Below are 21,478 nucleotides of genomic sequence, written 5' to 3' on the forward strand. Positions count from 1 at the left end.
TTATGCCGTGTACACATGACAGGACTTTCCAGCTGAAAAGGTCAGACAAAATCATTCTGTCGGATATTACGATCGTGTATGGGCTTCATTGGACTTTTTTCTTAAAAAATTCAGATGGACCTAGAAATAGAACATGTTTCAAATCTGTCCGACAGAATAAATTTCTATTGGGAAAACCGTTTGTCTATATGCTGGCCCAAATACGACGCAAGGGCAGCTATTGGCTACTGGCTATTGAACTTCCTTTTCTAGTCCCGTCGTACATCATCATGTTCAAAATGAAAGGACTTTGCTCCATTCGTGTGTAGGCAATTCTGTTCGGTCGGAAATCCATCAGGAAGACCATGGGACATTTTCTGCCGGAAAGTCCGGATGTATGTACGCGTCATAACAGAAATCTGCCACCATGAAAGCCCAGTGCCTCTTCATCTTCCGTGACTCTTTATCTGATGTGGCAGACCCCTTAAAATAATCAAGGTAGTAAAAAGCGATATATATGCAAAGAAGATCCAATGGTGTAGTATTGCCAGTGACTTTTTACTAATAAATAACACTCACAATACACAGAGACACATACAAATGTCTTTTCACAGCATGAAAATACACAGTGTAGATTAGTCAGTTTAGCAAGATGGCACCTGGCCCCTCCCAGCGTGATGTCATCACACAAGTCACGCCTGCCTCCTATTATATTGTAGCTTACCAATTCTTAGATGTGGTGACTGCATTCATTTTCTAGGTTTTCATTCTTAGGCATTTTCCTTTCTTTTCATCTGATGATCCGGCCAACAAGTCTGGTATTTTTCTACCTCCTATAACAGACCAGGCTGTCCAGCAAAAGTAGAAGTTATAGCGTTAACTATGGTTAATACTAAAATGTTTACAATGGCCAGCTTTTATTCATTTATGTAAAGCCTTTACCCCAAAAGATAAAAAAAAAACTGTTGCTCTAACTTATTAAAAAGTGTTAGCCGGAGTTAGATATTAATTAATACATTTTTCATTAGTCAAGTCCATCCAACACTGACTGTGGTGATGGGGGAATGTGGAAGGAAAGACAATCGAGTCATCTATGGGCTGCTTAAGCATTTAAACCAATCTCATATCCTGCAGTGGACCAAAATTGAAGGTGCTATTTTTACAACTTTATTGCATCAATTGTGTAAAACACCTCAACTTACAACAATCTACACCCAAATGTCCTTATGCAGTTTAGAACAGAGGGAACGTGATCATTTATAAGAAAGGGGAAAAAAGGTATTTATAAAGTTTTTTTTATATATCTATACAAAATGTTCTACTTTTCATAAAAAAAATGTCATCTCCATTTCTATTTCTTTAAACTGAATGGGTTGTTTTACAAGATGATTGTTTACAATCACTTTAATGTGATTGTAAACCACTTCAATACCAGGCACTTAAACACACCTTCCTGCCCAGACCAATTTTGAGCTTTCTGCGGTGTCACACTTGCTACACTGTACACAAATGAAATTTTTATATATTTTTTCCCACAAATAGAGCTTTCTTTTGGTGGTATTTGATCACCTCTACGGTTTTTATTTTTTTCTAAACAAATAAAAAAATACCCCAAATTTTGAAAAAAAAAAAACGTTTTTTTTTGTTTGTTTCAAAACTTTGTAAATAAGTAAGTTTTCTCCTTCACTGATGGGCACTGATAAGGCGGCACTGATGGGCACTGATGAGGTGGCACCAATGAAGTGGCACTGATGAGGTGGCATTGATGGACACTGATATGTGGCACTGATAGGCGGCACTGATGGGCGACACGGATGGGCAATGATAGGTGGCACAAATTGGCATGGATGGGCATGGATAGGCGGCATGGATAGGCAGCACAGATGGGCATGGATGGGCACTGATAGGTGGCACGGATGGGCACTGATAGGTGGCACAGATGGGCACTGATAGGCGACATTGTATTATATTATACTGTACTAATGGATGCCAATCAGTGATGCCCATTGTTGGCACTGATTGGCATCCATTGTGGGCACTGATTGGCATCCATTGTGGGCACTGATTGGCATCCATTGTGAGCACTGACTGGAATCCCTGGTGGTCTAGGGTTGCATACCTTGTGCTGGGCATCCCTGGTGGTCTGGTGGCATCCCTGGTGGTCCAGTGTGGGCATCCTCGGGGGGGGGGGGGGCTGTGCGGATAATCGATCAGCACAGACCCCCCCCTGTCAGAGGATCAGCCAATCGGCTCTCCTCTACTCGCATCTGACAGACGCGAGTGAGGAAAAGCCAATCACTGGCTCTTCCTATTTACACTGTGATCAGCCGTGATTGGACACGGCTGATCACGTGGTAAAGAGTCTCCGTCGGAGACTCTTTACCGAGATCATAGTTGCAGGGTGTCAGACTGACACCCCACAACAACGATCGCCATGATGCGCGACCCGGGGGCGTGCAGCGGCTCAAAATCCTGATCACGTCATATGACGTCCGGTCGGGATTTTGAAACCACTTTGCCGCCGTGTTTCTGTTATAGAGCGGGTGGCAAGTGGTTAAAGAGGTTCTTAAGCCTTAAGTTTTTTTTTTTACCTTAGTGCAATCTATGCATTCTGTTCTAACTTTCTGTGCCAGAGGACCCACCACAGCTCTACCTCCTATATTTATCGGAGCCTGATCTCAATCCAGCATTGAGCATGAGAGTAGCGGCTATCTCCCTCTTCATTGGGCAAATTGATAGCTGCGGGAGTCATTGGCTCCCACTGCTGTCAATCAAATTCTGTGATGAGGGAGGTGGGGGGTGAAGCTGAGTTGCACTTTCTGTGTCTCTAGCGTGTCACATAGAAGGCACCTTTCTATGCTGGGCACTCGCTCTAAGGGCAGGAGCCAGGAGCTCTGCCAGTGAACCCCAAAAGAAGAGGATTGGGGCTGCTTTGTGCGAAAGCATTGCACAGAGCAGGGAGGTATGACATGTTTATTATTTTAATTAAAAAAATAATGAAAGCTTTATAATCATATTTAATCTGCCTAATGCCTAAATTGTTTTCACCTATGTACGTTTGCATTCCTTTTAGATTTTGACGAGTTTTGGGCGAAGTAAATATTGGAAAATAAGGTGGATCGATTTACAAGCAAAATTTAAACAAAAAATTGCTACAACATGATTGGATATTCAAAGTGAACACTGTTTTATTTACTAACATTCACTTTACAAAGTGAACATTCACTTTTTTAAGTGAACAACCTCTATTCCTTTATTATATCAATCACAATTTAACATTTAACCTGTATTATAATGGTATCAGCTTGATTTATCTAAATATGTTTGATCTACAGTTATATTATGTTTGTGTCAGGTGGCTGAATTACAATGAAAGATTCCTGCTGTATAAATGTATTGATATTTGAAAATGTTAAAAGGAAGACACAACACATTGGGCCTGCCTCCGTGGGATTGCAGCTGCCCCCTGCTTCCTAAAATGTTTTAAACTAACATTTGGTGGTGTGGTACATTTTGGTTTACTGCCCCTTTAAATATTTGGAATGTAAAAGCTGAGGTGTTATTTCAGTAAATGGGAATTCATAGGTCTTTCTGGAATTTCCCAGGATCATATATAAGGAGTTGAGGGATTAAGACATTTGGGACTCAGCATCTGGCAATAGAGCTCCCCTATCTCCCTTCCTATCACGAGTACTTTGTTTTCTTGTAACCTTGGATTTCTAGGGGGAACATTTTGAAAATTCTGATAAGAATATTTCTGCTTGAGTTCTGTCGACTGAGCAAACATGATTTATATACATTTAATTTATGGAGATGGGTTTTCAATAAGAATTTTTTTTTGGTGAATGTTTTGTTAATATTTATAATTAAACCAATAAAGTTCCGAGGCCATTCCCTGCCATATTATTGTAATATGATCTGTACACACGATCCGACTTTCCAACGGAAAATGTGTGATAGGATCTTGTTGTCGGAAAATCCAATCGTGTGTGGGCTCCATCTGACTTTTTCCATTGGAATTTCCACTACACAAGGTTTGAGAGTAGGATCTAAAATTTTCCGACAACAAAATCCGATCATTTAAATTCCGATTGTGTGTAGACAATTCAGACGGACAAAGTACATGCTCGGAATAAATTACGAGACAAAAGCTATTGGCTACTGCCCTCTTTATAGTCCTGTTGTACGTGTTGTATGTCACCACGTTCTGAATGATCGGATTTTCCGTCAACTTTGTGCAACCGTGTGTATGCATGACAAGTTTGGGCCAAAATCTGTCTGAAAAAATCCGACGGATTTTATCGGAATGTCCGACCGTGTGTACATGGCATTAATGTGTTTTGTCATTTATTCATATTGATTGTATTTGGGGGAAGTATTATGGTTTATATTGGGCGGATTTGCAGCCTGCAAACCTAAGAACTTGTGTTAGGACTGAAAGCCACCGGAATACGTTTATGAACTGCAACATAGGAATGTCATATATGTCTACTTTTTCACAAATATACTTACCTATATATAATCATGTTATTTTTGTGTCTCTAATTTCAATAGGCTGCAAACTGGGAGAAGCATCTGACTTTCTTGTACGGCAGGGAACTCTCATTCAAGTACCATCAGGAGACATAGGCTGTTATAAAATATGTACTTGTGGGCAAAGTGGAACTCTTGAAAACTGCATGGAACTGAATTGTGTCGACCTACAGAAGTCGTGCATTGTTGGAGGACAGAACAAAAGTATGTGTATGTACAGCCAATTGACAAAATCTTGGCAAATTTACTGTGTGTGTATACTGTATATCTATGTGAATATACTGTGCGTATGTGTGTGTATGCATGTATGTGTACATACTGTATAGTGTGTGTATATACTGTATATATGTATTAATCCAATACAGCAGCAACAAATAAAGTGAAAATGAAATGTCATCAAGAGTAACAATAAATGTGCTTGACAGAGTAAGCTTTAATGTACATGGGAGGTTTTACAACCTCCCCTGAACGATTTAACTTGACAGATAGTAAACAACGTTTTAAAAATGTCCATTTTGCCGTGTTTATAGTCCACATTTAGCCGCGTTTGCGTTTAGGAGCGTATTAATTTTTTTTTTTTTAATAATCAAAAATGTATCAGTATTAGAAACCCCTGTAAATGAAACACGCGTTTACATGCTGTTATAGGCATTTGGCATTTCAAGTCCTTGTAAACTCAACTGCTTAGTACAAAAGACTATAAACGACCCTGTGTACATGTACTGATAAGATAACAGAGGAGTGTTCAGGGGCACCTCAAAAAATGGCCAACTGCTCCTAAATGTCCATTTACCAGCAGCATGTGTACATGAAGCCTAACAGAAATGCTAGTTGTTTACAGTAACAGAAGGTTGGGGGCAGTAAAAGGTGACTAGACATGTACAGAATGGAAAACAATTTGTTTTGTTTCAGATAGATTCATTACGTCACTTATTCTGTTTTGTTGATTCGTTTTGGAATCAGTTAAGTTTAGTTTAATATCGTTTATTAATTTTCTAATGAATTCCAAATTTTTCAGAATGATTTGAAATCGGTCGAAAAATGATCAACCGATTTGATTTCTGCGTGAAGAATAGCTGGTAGTTAAGGAGCGGACCAGGAAGCCACCCGCTGATTTCTGAATAACCAATGACTCATCAGTTATAACCTTCAGTTATGAGGGTACAGGGGAGGTGAATTATCGCCACATCTCCATACAGCTGTTGGCGATGATGCGAGATCTGTCAGCTCCACCCCCTTCTCCTCCTCCTCCTTCATGTCCTCCTCTGCTAAATTGTCCTATGAACCACCAGTAACCCTAAGCGTTCAAGGGGCCATTCAATGAGTCAGGCTAAAAGATGCCATGCAGTGTTTCAGCTGGTCTGTCAATGGGACAGGAACCACATGGAAGCTTGAGCCAGGATTGGTGGTGTGCAATAATGGCACTAATATGCATGCAACATGTCCTCAATTTGGTGGTGTGGTGTATCTTAAGCGATTCGGCACTGCGTCGCTTTAACTGACAATTGCGTGGTTGTGCGATGTGGCTCCAAAACAAAATTTACATCCTTTTTTCCCCACAAATAGAGATTTCTTTTGGTGGTATTTGATTACCCCTGCGGTTTTTATTTTTTGCGCTAGAAAAAAAGTGACAATTTTGAAAAAAAGGCATTATTTTTTTACATTTTGCTATAATAAATATCCCCAAAAATATATAAAAAAACATTTTTTTCCTCAGTTTAGGCTGATACGTATTCTACATATTTTTGGTAAAAAAATCGCAATAAGCGTTTATTGATTGGTTTGCGCAAAATTTATAGCGTCTACAAAATAGGGGATAGTTTTATGGCATTTTTATAAAAAAAAAAATGTCACTAGTAATGGCGATAAGTGATTTTTTTTATTGTGACTACGACATTATGGCGGACACGTTGGACAATTTTGACACATTTGGCAGTGAAGGGGTTAACCACTAGGGGGCACTGTTGGGGTTAAGTGTGTGTGTATGTGTGTTTTTTTTAACTGTAGGGGGGCATGGCTTGGCATCTGACTTCACTGACCGTCTTTACCTATAACAGGGAACGATCAGTGGCAGCCTCAGTAGGAAGTACGAGGAGAGGTTTGTTTACACTTACCTCTCCTCGTTCTTCAGCTCTGTGACCCGATCATGGGACACCGGCGGCGATCGGGTTTCGTGGCCACGGTCACGGAGCCCGGGACCGGGTCAGGAGTGTGCCACCGGCGGCACGCTCACGACCCACGGCTGGGAACTTAAAGGGCAACGTACCTGTACGTGCTTGTGCCCAGCCGTGCCATTCTGCCAACGTACATCAGCGCGAGGCTGTCCTTAAGTGGTTAAACAGGTACCCGGATTTGCAAGATCTTCTAAGGCAGGCTAGAAGAGTCTGCAGCCATTCAGGCGGTCATACACAAATGTCACAGATTTGTGACATGCCCACCAGGTGGAACTCAACTTTGACAGTGCTGAAGAAGGGGCATGTCCCCAAAACATAGTGTCTCCAGTTAACGATGGGTGACTCAGTTTGCCCCCTTGGCATCGCCAGTTCCCAATTGGCCCCAGCAGCAGGTTTTGCCCATACTCTTCAGATTCCTTTGGCTGACTTCCGCCAGGCTGTGACATTACTTCTGGGCTTCATACACAGTGCGAGCGGCTGCTTTATACTGGCCCCAACATTTCCTGTGCCTGCAGTTTGGTTCCCCCTTCATCGGACCCCTGGCCTTACAGTCCTGGATGGGCCCCCCACCAGCGGTGCTCCTGTATTCTTTGTCCAACGGCTTTGTGCTGGGTTTCTCTAAGCCCCTGTGTCATCCATGCGGCTCCAGCCTCCAGGTACTGTCAGTTTTTTAATCGAAGTCTCTGCATGACCATCAATTGACTGCTGTATGCCTCGGTGAACATTTTATTATTGTTTTAACAATAATAAAAAGTTTTTACTTTGCCTCTGAGGGTCCCATTTATGTCTGCTGATCAGCGCGGTTCACCCCTTTGATTATATGTGGCTGGGAGGCGGCAGTTCCAGATACTGTAATCCTCAGTGACCCAGATGACGCTGCTTCTCATGCCTTCGCAAACTTGCGGGTGCATGGGCTCCCTTATTCATCAAAGCCTTCAAAAGGCCCCGAGAATTGGTGGCATCAAGGAGAAGGATCATTATTAATTGGCAACCCTCCTTGACCACTGTTACAAGGGGAAAGTTTCGGAAATGATCTTGCCGTCGCAGAGGGAGCACAGAAAGGAATGACCTGAGGACACCTTAAAGAGGAGTTTATGTACCGCCTTTCCAGACTCTGGTAGGTTACAGTCTCGTGGAAAAGCTAGTTTTGAGGCTTCTGTTGGTCCAAGGAGGAGAGGAGGAGAAGGGGGCCGGAACAGTGATGCATTTTTTTTAGTCCTCGGCGCCCAAAGCTGTCAGCATCAACATCCCATCGGCAGCGTCTGCATCAAATGGTGAAAGATTTTCTAGGGGCGAAAACGGACATGAAGAGCTTTCTAGTAGACGATCCACCACGTTTCTGGGTCATGAGAACAGACCACTAAACATAACCCAGTATGCAATTGAGCTGCTGGGCTGCCCTGCATTCAGCGTGCTTTCAGAATGGGTGATCAGTGCTGGCGGAGGTTTTGTGACATAAGAGCATGTCTGTCTACAGACTTCGTTGACCGGCTGACATTTGTCAAAATTAATGAATCCTGGATTAGCAGCAGCTATCAAGCCCCTGATGCCGATTTTGCTCATTAAGTGTTATTCTCTGTAAGACTGTCTAGGTTGCCTAGGTTTGTGGGTGTTGATTTTAACTTAAAGTAATTTTTTGGTATAGGTTTCATGGGCACAGTTAGACCAATTTTTCTGCACCTGTTTGACAGGGGCATCAGATTTAAATTTTTTAAAGCAACGCCATCTTGTTTTGATCAAGAGTACCTAGTAGGGTTACGATGTGAAGGCATCACCAACACCCAAAGCTCAATTTTTCTGCACCTGTTAGTTCTATCCCAAGTCTGCGAATGAGACACCAGACTTTATCCAAAAAAAAATGTAATCTTGGCCTGAGTGTACTGATGTGGCTTGATGTGCATTTTTTTTCTATCCAAAGCCTGCCAAAGAGACACCATAATTTATCCAAAATATCCCAAATCTTCTTCCGAGTGGCCTCATCATACAGACTGGTTTCCCAAGCTGTAGTTTACAAAATAAAAAAAGCTTGCAGGAAAAATCAATTTAAATGTAATTTTTTCTCTCTTTATAAATGTCAGTTTTGCTGCAGCAGGTTCTATACACGGTACAGATGGGCCACTTTACAGGCAGACTAAGGGGACCCACCAGGCACTATACTGAACCAGTTGCCGACTACCAATGTGCGTCAGCAGAATGGCACAGGTGGGCAAATTGGTGTACCTGTATGTCCCTCCCTGCAGGCGGGAGGATGATTGCACCCCCCACATGCTCATGGTGGTTGGATTCGTTAGAGGACGATCAGTCCCCAGGGCAATGATTTATGCTAGCGAATGGAAATCTTCGGCTGTCTAAGTAAGTGTAAACACAGACAGGAGGAAGTGATGTAATCTCTCCTCATGGGGTCTTTGATTCCAGTGAGAAGAGAGATAACATCTAACCGTGAGTTGCACAACACTACACTAACACCAGTACACACAGGTACACTTGCCAACCCCTGATCGCCCCCCAGGTTAACCCCTTCACTCCCTGTCATTGTCACCAATTGCAGTTTTCAGATTTTTCACTGATCACTGCATTGGTGTCATTTCTGACTGAAATAAGTGTTAGGGCAGTTAGCAATAGGCCCCGTTGGGTCTAGGTTACCCCCCCCCCAACCCCCAATAAAGGTTTAACCCCTTGATTACCCCCTAGTTAACCCTTTCACCCCCTTTTGCCAGTGTCCCTAATCGATCGCCGTATTTGTGTCAAGGGTGAAGCTAGTTAGTTCGTTTCACCATCAGGTTTTTATAGCATCAGGAACCCCCATATATTACCTAATAAAGGTTTTAACCCCCTGATTGCCCCCTAGTTAACCCTTTCACCCCCTGTCACCAGTGATCACCGTATTAGTGTTATGGGTGACACTGGTTAGTTAGTTTTTTCTTTATAGCATCAGGGCACCTGCCGTATATTACCTAGTAAAGGTTGAACCCCCCCTGATCGCCCGTTGGGTGATATCGCCTATCTGACACTAGGTTTTAGTCAGGTTTTGACACTAGGTTTTAGTGTCAGATAGGGTCTGCATCGCCCCAGGCAGTGTCAGACTAGTGCCAGTAGTGCTAACACCCATACACGCACCATACACCTCCCTTAGTAGTATAGTGTCTGAATGGATCGATATCTGATCTGATCAGAGCTATACTAGTGTCCCCAGCAGTTTAGGGTTCCCAAAAATGCAGTGTTAGCAGGATCAATCCAGGTACTTGCTTGCACCTGCGTTTAGCTCCTCCGCCCAGCCCAGCTCACCCAAGTGCAGTACCAATGATCACTGTCACTTACAAAAACACAACACACAGCGTTAGCAGAGTCAGGCTTGATCCCTGTGAACGCTAAGTTTTTTTGGTAGCGTTTGAATCAGTTGCTGACAGTCAGGAGCTCTTTTTCCTGTAAGTCTCACTACTGTACCAGTAAATTTAGAGACCAAAATGTCAAATCAAAGGCACAGTAGTGAAGAGGCCTACATGTTTCTGAGCATGACAGATAGTGAAGAGGAAGTCACTCATCTGTCAGATTCGGGGTCAGAATACGATCCTGTAGAAAGCAGCGGCACCCTGGCAGATAGCTCTGACAATGGAGTTGTGGTCCCTGCCAAGGTCAGGCATACCTAACTCAGTTTTTCTGCTGTAATTGAGGAGCAAGAACCGCAGGGCTCTCGTATGGAGCAGAGAGCCAGTACTAGTGCCACTCATCCCGGTGAACTGGCAAGCACCAATGGCCTAGTACACCCTTGGTCATAGTCAAACAAGCACTGCAGTAACACGTGGTGATGTGGCGAGTCCCATAAATGCAGTTAAAGCTGGTGCAGTGGCTAGCACAACTAGTGTCCTGCAGCCACCAAGAAGACAAAGACAGACCCATCGAGCCCTTAGTGCCTTTCCTGCTGCATTTGCTAATTTACAAATCCTAATTAGGGGCCCATCACTTCTGCAGCACCCGTACTTCCCCCATTCACTGGCCAACACGGAATTTAGGTGGAAACTGTTATTTTACGTCACTTGATTTTTATTCGCTGTTTTTCACAGAAGATCTTTATAGATCTATTGTGGACCAAAGCAATTTGTGTGCTGGTCAATTAATCACCGCTAATCCCCATTTGACCCTTGCCAGAGATTGGAAACCTATTACGGTTTCCTAATTTAGGGCCTTTCTGGGCCTAACCCTCTTTATGGGCATAACTAAAAAGTGAGTTGCTGTCATATAGGTCCACTGACCCAATTCACCATGTTCTCTGCCTCCATGGCCAGGGCACAATACAAGCAGATCTTGCGGTTCATGCACTTCAATGGCAATGAGATCTGTCATCCTCAGGGTGACCCTGGATACAATTGGCTCTACAAAATTCGGCCCGTCGTAAACCACTTCAACCAACAGTTTGCAGCCTTGTTTACTCCCCATCAAGTTGTCTGCATTGATGAGTCCCTGATTAAGTTTTCTGGCCGCTTGTCCTTTAAACAGTATCTTCCCTGCAAGACTGCCAGATATGGGGTCAAGATGTATAATCTCTGTGACAGGGCCACAGGCTATACATATAGTTTTATGGTTTACAAGTAAGAGATAGTCACGTAGAACTGGAGAACTGCCCAGATTACATAGGGAGCGCTGGTAAGATTGTGTGAGTCTTTTTAGTCACTTGTTTGAGCACGGAATTGCCGTATTCAATTGCCGATTTAATCGCCGGGGCTTACCCCAGCAGCTTGTAGATTCCCATCTTAGGCTGGGGGAGAGAGCCTGCCTGAAGTGTAATAATTTGCTCGCTGTGAAGTGGAGGGATAATCAGAATATTTTCATTCTGTCCTCCCTTTACGCAGACACAACAGTCCAAATTCCTACATTGACTGGTGTTGTGAGCAAACCGCTCTGTGTCCAGGAATTTAACCTTAATATGGGAGGGGTGGACCTCAACAACCAGTTGTTGGCGCCATACCTAATTGCCCGTAAGGCCAGACATTGGTACAAAAAGTGTCTGTATACTTATTTCAATTGGCTCTGCTGAATACTAATGTGCTATACAAAGCCTCAGGACAAACTGGATCCTTCCTTAAATTCCAGGAAGAGCTCTTCACAGCCCTTCTGTTCCCAGACGGTGCTGTGGCCCAACTTCCCAATCTAAATGCAGTAAGCTGGCTGCATGAGAGCCATTTTTCGAATGTCCTCCCTGGTACCCCTACCCAACGAGCCCGCCAAAGAAAATGTCTGTAGAAAGCACAGATATAGGCGTGACACCCACTATTATTGTCCCTCCTGTCCTGACCATCCTGGTCTTTGCATTGGTGAATAGAGATGGACGAACTTCCGACGGGACGTAACGCGAACCGCGAACGCTGCCAAAAGTTTGCAAACCGCAAAGTTTGTGTCGGGCCCCATTGACTTCAATGGCAGGCGAACTTTAAAAACCTACAGGTCATATTTTCAGCCACAAAATACTTACTAACTGTGCACACATAGTCCCACCACATGGCCACTGACATAACACATGTATGAAGTGAATCTGGGATCGACAACTACACGCATTCTTTTTTTATATGTGAAATTTTGACAATTCAGGACTCAGGAGCGTATGAAGGCAATGCAGGAGAGGAAAGGTGAGGGTAGGCTATGAAGTGGGTGCAGGAGATGATCACCAGCACCGTGATATAGAGCACTGACACCAGCACCGTGATAGAGAGCACTGACACCAGCACCGTGATAGAGAGCACTGACACCAGCACCGTGATAGAGAGCACTGACACCAGCACCGTGATAGAGAGCACTGACACCAGCACCGTGATAGAGAGCACTGACACCAGCACCGTGATATAGAGCACTGACACCAGCACCGTGATATAGAGCACTGACACCAGCACCGTGATAGAGTGCACTGACACCAGCACCGTGATAGAGTGCACTGACACCAGCACCATGATAGAGTGCACTGACACCAGAACCGATACCAGCAACTCGCTGCTGGGCCCCAAAAATATGACACCGCTTAACCTCTTAAAACAGGAGGGTACGGGCATATAGTACGGTGTGCTTTTTTTTTTAGGAAGTGAGCCAAATGTAGAAAAAAGGTCTGTGTGCTTGATTAAATTAATTGTTTATAGAGATATACATGGTCTACTGGTCACATGTGTTGAATTCCTCCGATATCCATGCCTCATTCATTTTTATAAATGTGAGGTAGTCAACACTGTTGTGAGCTAGGCGAGTGCGCTAATCGGTCACGATCCCCCCTGCTGCGCTGAACGTCCTTTCGGACAGGACACTGGACGAGGGGCAAGCCAACAGTTCGATTGCAAATTGGGCAAGCTCTGGCCAGAGGTCAAGCCTGCCTACCCAGTAGTCCAGGGGTTCATCACTCCTCAGAGCGTCCACATCGGCCGTTAACCCGATGTAGTCGGACACCTGTCGGTCTAGGCGTTCCCTGATGCTGGATCCGGATGAGACATGTCGATGGGTCGGCTGAAAGAATGACCTCATATCAGAAGTCACCAACACATCTTCAAACCGGCCTCTTCTTGCAGGCGCTGTTGGATTGGTACCCACAACTCTTTCTCTGGGAGTGGGGAATCACCAGCACAGCAGTGCACCAGAACCCTATATACTGTACACCTATACCAGTCCTTAAAAGGACCTTTGTGGACCTAATAGTAATAGCTAGTGATTAAACGGACTCTCCCTGCTGCACACAGCGTCCTGTCCCTCCGTACACTGACAAAAGACAGGCTGCTGCAATCACCAGCACAGCAGTGCACTGAACCCTATATACTGTACTATACCTATACCAGTCCTTAAAAGCTAGCGAGTTGTGTCACTACAGTCTCTCCCTGCTCCACACAGCGTCCTGTCCCTAAACTGACATAAGACAGAATGTAAAATGGCCGCCAGAGGTAGGGGTAATGTCTCAATTGGCTGTCCTGTACCCCATGATGGATGTGTCATCATGGGTCAAAGTAAACACATATGTCCGCCGGGCGAACACGCAAAATTTGCCGCAAACCGACCGACGGGCGAACAATTCAGACATCCCTATTGGTGAATCTATTGAACGCTACCACACACTAGTGGAGTATTCGCGTCGGTACAGCATTGCACAGATTAGGACACACATTCACAGGGTCTACAAAGATGCCATCACATTTTGGGAGACCCGAACTATTACAGTTAAAAAAAAAAAAGTGTAAAAAAATAAAAATAAAATAAAATATATATATATATATATATATATATATATATATATATAGTTGTGGTTTTATTGTTCTCTCTCTCTAATCTCTCTCTTTTGTTCTGCTTTTTTACTGTATTCTGCAATGCAATGTTTTATTGTTACTATGTTTTATCATGTTTGCTTTTCAGGTATGTAATTCTTTTATACTTTACCGTTTACTGTGTTTTATTGGTAACCATTTTTTGTTTTCAGTTATGCCACTCAGCTGCAGCATGGGTTTATTCATCTTGACAGCAACAGTGTTTGCTCCCACGATATGTAAAGCCATGACTCTAGCGCTGACGGAGGTGATTTCACCACCACAGTTAAATAAAAATAAAAATGCACAGATTGCATTAAATAATGTTTTATTTTTGCTATGTTTTATTGTATTTGCTTTGGTAAGTCTTACTGTTATACTGTACATGAATGCCCATCATTAGAAGTGGGTGGATGAAGGGCGGTATTCTAATGGTGGGCATACCCACCGATTCAATCTTTTTTTTTTTTTTCATTCAGCCCACAGGCTGCATGAAAAATAACATTACAATATATGCCCAACAAGGGCCAGCAATGTACTGGTGTGTTGCTGGACTTTAAGTGATTATACCAGAATGATGCTTGCAGGTTTAGGTATCATCTTGGTATCTTTCTTTTCCCAAGGCATCTTTCAGGACAGCACCTGAGAGATAGTGACTCCTCCCTCCTCCTTAGGGAAACACCTTCTTCCTCCAAACTTTAAAGGGAGGCACCTCCCTACCACACCTCAGTTCTTGTGTTTCCTCCAGCCCAGAGGGAACATCTTTTTGGGAGGGAGTCAAGGTCTCTTGGGTGTTCCTGAGGGACAAGGCTTCCTTCCCTTTTTTTCCTCCTTTAGGGACCCGCTGTCCTCCCGACCTACCCAGGCCTCGGCAGCGGTAGCAAGCGCGCTCCTCTTCCCCTCTTAGTGCTCAGAGAGAGTTGAAGATTCAGTGGCCTGCACGTTCGTAGTAGCGGCGACCATGTTCTTTCGGCGGTCGCGCCGGAAACAACAAAGCGGGTCACTGGGTCAGCGAAAATGTTCTTTCCGGCGTGGACATAGGGGGGAGGAGCTGTTGCCTATTTCCGTTTCCGGTCCGGTGCAGATGCATTATGGGAGTCTGGAGGCGGCGTGTGAAGCCACAAGTGGAGTTCTGCACACCTGCTATGGAAGAATCAGCATCTGCAGCAGTGGGGACAGGCACAGGCACCAGCAAAGTCCAGGTAGGAGGCAGCGGTTAAAGTCTGCCTTTTTCTCCTATTTCCTGGCTTTTGGTCTCTCTCTCTTTTTTTCTTTCCCCCCTGGTGGCAAGGGGCCTGTCTGGGCACTAGAGGCTGACTGGTTTCTTCTTAGTGCACCTGTGTGGTGATCCTTATCAAAGCAGAGACTAGGTCTCACTAAGGTTCCCCCTTTTTTTTTTCCCCCTTTTTTGTCTTTTTCTTCATAGGCTAAAAGCTCTGACCCAAAGAAGAGATGTCATTCTTGAGGAGCCAAATTGGGAGAAAATTGGAAGAAAACCTTATGCAGTGCCTGCATTTGTTACCGGCCTCAAAATGTGAATTAAGAGGGCCGATGATTGTAGACGCGATGAGATAAGGTGATCAGCTTGGCGTGGACTGCAAAGAATCACACAAACAGCATGAGATATGACCACTGACTTTATGGCTGGAAGTAGTTTAATTTTTACATAACAATACATCTTTTACATTTTTATAGTCACATGTTTATAAACATTAACAATATATATGATACAGATTTTAACTAAAGTATTTTAAAACGTAGTTATAACAATGAACATTACTAAATTTAATAACATATATATCCCTGTTATTCAGTGTTATAGATAATTATCTTTATCTCTCTGGTACATTTTAAGTGTGCAATAATCATACTAGCAATGCATTGCTTTAATACAAATATTATCATGGTGGTACTCTTTTTTTAACCACTAGATGGTGCACATTGCATGTCTGTATGATGCAATACATAAGCTTTACATACAATATGTTTTTTTCTATATTAAATAACAGAAAACATGTGCTTCTATAAATCTATGCCATTTTCAATAAATCAGGTTTAAATATACCTATTTAGAAAGGTTTAGTGTTTATCATAGACATTTGTTCTGACTAATGCAGTATTTTCATGTTCTTATGCACTTTTCACTTGTTTCTGACACATGCTGTTCTAAACTTCTAATTACAGCAAAACTATAGCGTAAAATCTGCTGAGACTTTTTCTGCATCTGCTCAAGATGTTTAGGAATCTTTCTATCACATGTTAATACAGATTAGGAACGATTTAGAGTACATACCTGCAAAGAATCACACAAACAGCATGAGATATGACCACTGACTTTATGGCTGGAAGTAGTTTAATTTCCAGTCACATGGTGTGTGGCCTTATATAGACTCTGTCTGTGTACCTTCTCTGCCATCTACTGGTTATTAATAGAATAGAAGGGACATGTTTAGAAATATAAAAAAAAAATGAATATGTACTTTGCTTTGGGGTGTCTATTTTGTGACCATATAAACCCCAGTCCGTCACACTCTCCCCTCCTTCAGTTAATGGCTCCCGACATTAAACTCAATTGGTATCTGAACACTATTTAGTGATTTAAGTAACCCAAATAGGTACTTGTTGCCACCAAGGAGCTACGTTAACTACCTGGCATGTCCTGGGAGTAGCTAGCATTGTAGGAGTTTGTATGGTGTGAATCTGACTTGGTCTGTATCTTGGCTGACCTAGTGTGTCATATGTAAAGATCTCTTTAGGCTTAACTTGTCTGGTAGATCTTCTGACAGGAGTTGAGTCTTCTCCATCAACATCATTCTCCATTTGCATATCTTGGTTCACAGGTAAGTCTTGACTTAATGAGGGTAATTCTGCAGTGTCTAGTCCCACCATGTCTGTAGCCCAGATTTGGTCGCCCACTACTGTTCCATCATTTTGTTCTTGTTCAACATTGGGTGTGGTAGTTGTAGGATAGAACTCTTCAGCAGAAACTCTTAATGGGCTTTCCTCTACGTTTTGAGAGTTTGGTTGAGACACAACACGATCATGACTTTCTGTAGTCTCTGGTATATAAGGGATAATACCATCTTTCTTCATCTGAACATTCCTCCTCCTGGTCCAGATCCATTCTGGTATCCTTTCTGTTACTTGATTGTCTTTGTTTCATCGGTACTCTTGGAATGTGTCCTTCAATTGGTAGGTCATTTACTGGTAGTAAAAGATTTCTGTGCAGTACTCGAATAGTCTTTTTACCACTTTCAGGCTGAATTTTGTACACAGGCCCATCTTTGATTCTTTCTACCACTTTGTGTACTGATTCTTCCCAGTATGAACGAAGTTTACCAGGTCCTCCTCTTTCAGAGAGATTTCGTACTAAGACCCGATCACCCGGTTGAAGAGGTGCTCCTTTTATCTTTTTGTCATAGTACTTCTTCCCTTTAGCAGATGATTTTTTGCTATTCTCGGATGCGATTTTGTAAGCTTCTTGCATTCTAGATGCCCATTTCTGAGTAAATGTTGGTTGACTTTCTGATTCCTTTTCCAAATTTAGGTTGAGCATTAGGTCAATTGGCAAACGAGGAGATCTTCCATACAATAGAAAGAATGGCGAGTATCCTGTGGCTTCATGCCTGGTGCAATTGTATGCATGAACCATATGTGGAAGATGTTCTTTCCAATCTGACTTTTTCTCTTCCTCTAAGGTGCGAAGCATCTGTAACAAAGTACAGTTCAGTCTCTCCACTGGGTTACCCTGTGGATGGTATGGAGTAGTTCTTGAATGAGAAATCCCTGCCAATCGTTGCAATGTCTGAAATAAGTTGTTTTCAAATTCTCTTCCTTGGTCATGGTGGAGTTTCTCTGGATAGCCAAAACGTGGTATGAAATCTTGAAAGATCTTTTCTGCCGCCGTTTTTCCAGATTTGTTCTCAGTTGGATACGCTTGTGCAAAGCGTGTGAAATGGTCAACTATTACAAGTATATACTCATATCCTCCTTTGCTTTTCTCCAAGTGAAGATAATCAATGGATACTAACTCCAAAGGTGAACTGGTAGTAATCGAACCCATAGGTGCTCTTTCGGTGATATTTGGACGCTTTTGTTTGATGCAGCTGCACTTCTTCAGCACATATTCATCAATGTCTTTTTGCATAAATGGCCAGTAAAATCGTTCACGTACTAGGTGGGTTACCTTGTCAGTACCAATGTGACCCATGTCATCATGAAGATTTTTTAAGACCAATGGTTTTAACTTTTCTGGCAGAACTAGCTGTTTTCGAGTTCCAGAGTGTCGGTAGAGGATTCCTTCATCGACTCTGAGTTTATTCCATTCATGTATCAAACGTCTTGTTTTGCTGGTCATACTCTCCTTTTCTTTGTGGTTTGGAATCCAGTCGTTCTCCTTAAGCCAGACCACTTCTCTAATGTTGGTATCGTCTTGTTGTAATGCTCTGATATTCTCCTGAGTCATTGGTCAGATTGTCTGTCCTTTCAGCAATTCTTCGGCCACATCACTTTCTGAGTGAAGAGTCAATGAAGCCACCCATAATGCCTCTTCTTCGTCAACAGCTTTGCTCCCTTGCCACATAGCTGACACAACCTCAGATGGTACAAGCTCTGTGTACTCAGATTCTTCGTGAGTTCCACCGGAAATCGTGACAGTGTATCTGCGTCTGCATTCTGTTTACCTGGCCTGTACTTGATATCGAAGTGGAAATCAGCCAACTCGCCAACCCAGCGATGGCCCACAGCATTCAGTCTGGCAGTACTCAATACATATGTCAATGGGTTGTTGTCTGTGTAAACGGTGAATGTTGGAGCGTAGTACAAGTAATCTCTGAATTTGTCACAGACTGCCCACTTGAGAGCTAAAAACTCAAGTTTACCAGAGTGAAGATGGTAATTGCGCTCTGCTGGAGTCAATGTTCTGGAGCCAAACCCAATAACACGAAGTTTTTCACCTTCTCGTTGCCAAGAGTGCCCAGTTACTCAAGTACTATGCCATCAGCTCAGTCTACTCCTACTACTGATGTACCGGAGCCTATGCAGCTGGGTTTGCTACGACCAACGCTCACACCAGAAGAACGTCAGCGTCGCCGCATGAATGATCTGTGCATGTATTGTGGGGAAAGACAGAGAAACATACATGGATTACTTCAGAATAACAAAAGCCATTGATAGTATTTTTAGGGATCGTGGAATGAGATGTTTATATGTGAATGCTGCTTTTCACTACGGTCAACTGATCCATTATAAGGAGAAGTAGACTGAGGAGACTGAGGATTTACTTACAACGCTTTAAGCTTCCATCTGGTAAGCGCACTCACTTTATGGTGACGGGCACTTGTGCGCATCTCGTGTATGTAATCACCGTGGTGTCCTCATAAAGGATCGCAACTGTGGATTGTTTATGGACTTTTTTATGAACTCTCTAATTAAGAAATCATATTAATTGTCATTTTTTATTTTTTATTTTGAATGTATCAACCATTTATAATCTTTAAAATTTCTTTTTACTCTGGGTAGTTAGGTATAAATTATTTCCCTGTTGGTGCAGCTTTTTGTATTTCCTTATGTATTGTGGGGAGCCTGGGCACTACGTGAGGTCCTGCCCAACCAAGATCTGCAAGTGGCTTCCTCCTTCTGCTGATCAAGTCCTTGCAATCACCAATGCTTCCCCTCATCTTGCTCTTTCCGTTTTGTTGCAGCTCCCCGGAAAGAACATCCAGGTTCCCACTATCGTTGACTCGGGAGCATGCAGCTGCTTTATGGACTCTGTTTTTGCAGCAAAACACCACATACCACTACGCCCCAAGACCCAAGGACTACTGATACATCTTGCTGATGGATCCGCCATCCGGTCTGGTCCTGTCACCCAGGAAACCATCCCCATCTCTGCCAGCATATCCAATCTTCACCATGAACTTTTATGTCTTGACATCATCACTTCACCCTTGTTTCCTGTTATCCTGGGAATGCCCTGGCTCCAGGCCCACAACCCTTGCATTGACTGGACTACCAGAGATGTTACCTTTCCTTCACCCTATTGCTTCCAACATTGTCTACCAAGGACTTCCAACCAGCCCACAGCTCTGATGTGCCTGGATACGGAAGCACGCCAATTAGTTCCAGAGGCATACCACGACTTCATGGATGTCTTCAGCAAGAAAGGTGCAGAGACTCTTCCCCCTCACCGGGTCTATGACTGTCCTATCGAGCTCCTCCCTGGGGCCGAAGTACCATTTGGAAGAATTTTTCCTTTAACTGAACTGGAACTGGTAGCACTCAAGGACTATATTGACGAAAATCTTAAGAAAGGATTCATCCGCTCTTCCACATCCCCTGCAGGAGCTGGCATTTTCTTTGTGGAAAAAAAGGACCATACCCTTCGGCCATGTGTCGATTACCAGGAACTAAACAAGGTGACCATTAAAAACCGATACCCTCTTCCTTTGGTGCCAGAACTTTTCCAGAGACTGGGGGCAGCACTCATTTTTACTAAATTAGACCTACAGGGGGCCTATAATCTGGTCCTCATAAGAGAGGGTGACGAATGGAAGACAGCTTTTCGCACCCGATTCGGACATTTTGAATATCTAGTTATGCCGTTTTGGGCTCTGCAACGCCCCTGCCACCTTCCAGCATTTTATAAATTACATCTTCAGAGACTTCCTGGACCTATTTGTCATCATCTACCTGGATGACATTTTGATCTTTTCTGCCTCCATCAGTAGCCATCGTCAACATGTCAAGTGTGTGTTAGAGCGACTCCGTCAGCATGGCCTTTATGCAAAACCTGAGAAGTGTGAATTTGAACAACAGAGTATACAGTTTCTGGGACTAATCATTTCTGTTGAGGGCATTAAAATGGACCCTCAAAAAATTTCCGCTATCCTTGAGTGGCCTGCTCCTGTGGATAAAAAGGGTGTTCAGCGGTTTGTGGGCTTTTCAAACTTTTATCGGAAATGTATTAAAGGATTCTCAGCCATCATCTCACCTATTACCCAGCTGACCAAGCAGGGAGTTCGATTTCATTGGACTCCCAAAGCTCAAACTGCTTTTGACACCCTTAAGAGACTTTCTACCTCCGCTTCTGTACTGAAACACCCTGACCCGGCTCTCCCGTTTGTTCTGGAGGTTGATGCATCCGAAGTCGCCGTTGGGGCAGTACTCTTACAACGACAAGGCCCCAAGTCTCTTCTGTTCCCTGTTTGGCTTCTTTTCACGCAAGCTTTCTGCTCCTGAAAGAAATTATGATGTGGGAGACAGGGAACTATTAGGCTTTGGAGGAGTGGCGGTACCTTCTGGAAGGAGCAGCTCACCTGATCCTGATCTATACGGATCACAAAAACCTGGAGTACCTGAAATCTGCTAGAAGGTTGAAGCCGCGTCAAGCCAGGTGGGCGCTGTTCTTTTCCAGGTTTGCCTTCCATGTCACCTACAGACCGGGTTCAAAAAATACCAAACCGGACGCATTGTCCCGCATGTTCAATGATCCCAAAGTATCTACCTCTCCGGATACTATTCTGTCGG

General features: G+C 43.4%; 1 protein-coding gene across 8 annotated transcripts in view; it reads left to right on the top strand.

The window, feature by feature from the left end:
• Positions 1-21,478, top strand: part of RECK (reversion inducing cysteine rich protein with kazal motifs) — a 909,451-nt gene that overhangs the window by 630,692 nt on the left and 257,281 nt on the right. For 5 of the 8 annotated variants that reach the window (XM_077491985.1, XM_077491988.1, XM_077491991.1 and 2 more), the window contains one exon: positions 4,534-4,722. In XM_077491985.1, the coding sequence (XP_077348111.1) occupies positions 4,534-4,722 (189 nt within the window). The remainder of the gene's footprint in view (positions 1-4,533; positions 4,723-21,478) is intronic. The other 3 variants (XM_077491986.1, XM_077491989.1, XM_077491987.1) reach the window with 1 other exon arrangement.

The sequence above is a fragment of the Lithobates pipiens genome, unplaced genomic scaffold (genome assembly GCF_037356315.1).
Source record: "Lithobates pipiens isolate NorthernLeopardFrog02 unplaced genomic scaffold, aLitPip1_a1.2 Scaffold_19, whole genome shotgun sequence".
Classification (NCBI taxonomy): Eukaryota; Metazoa; Chordata; class Amphibia; order Anura; family Ranidae; genus Lithobates; species Lithobates pipiens.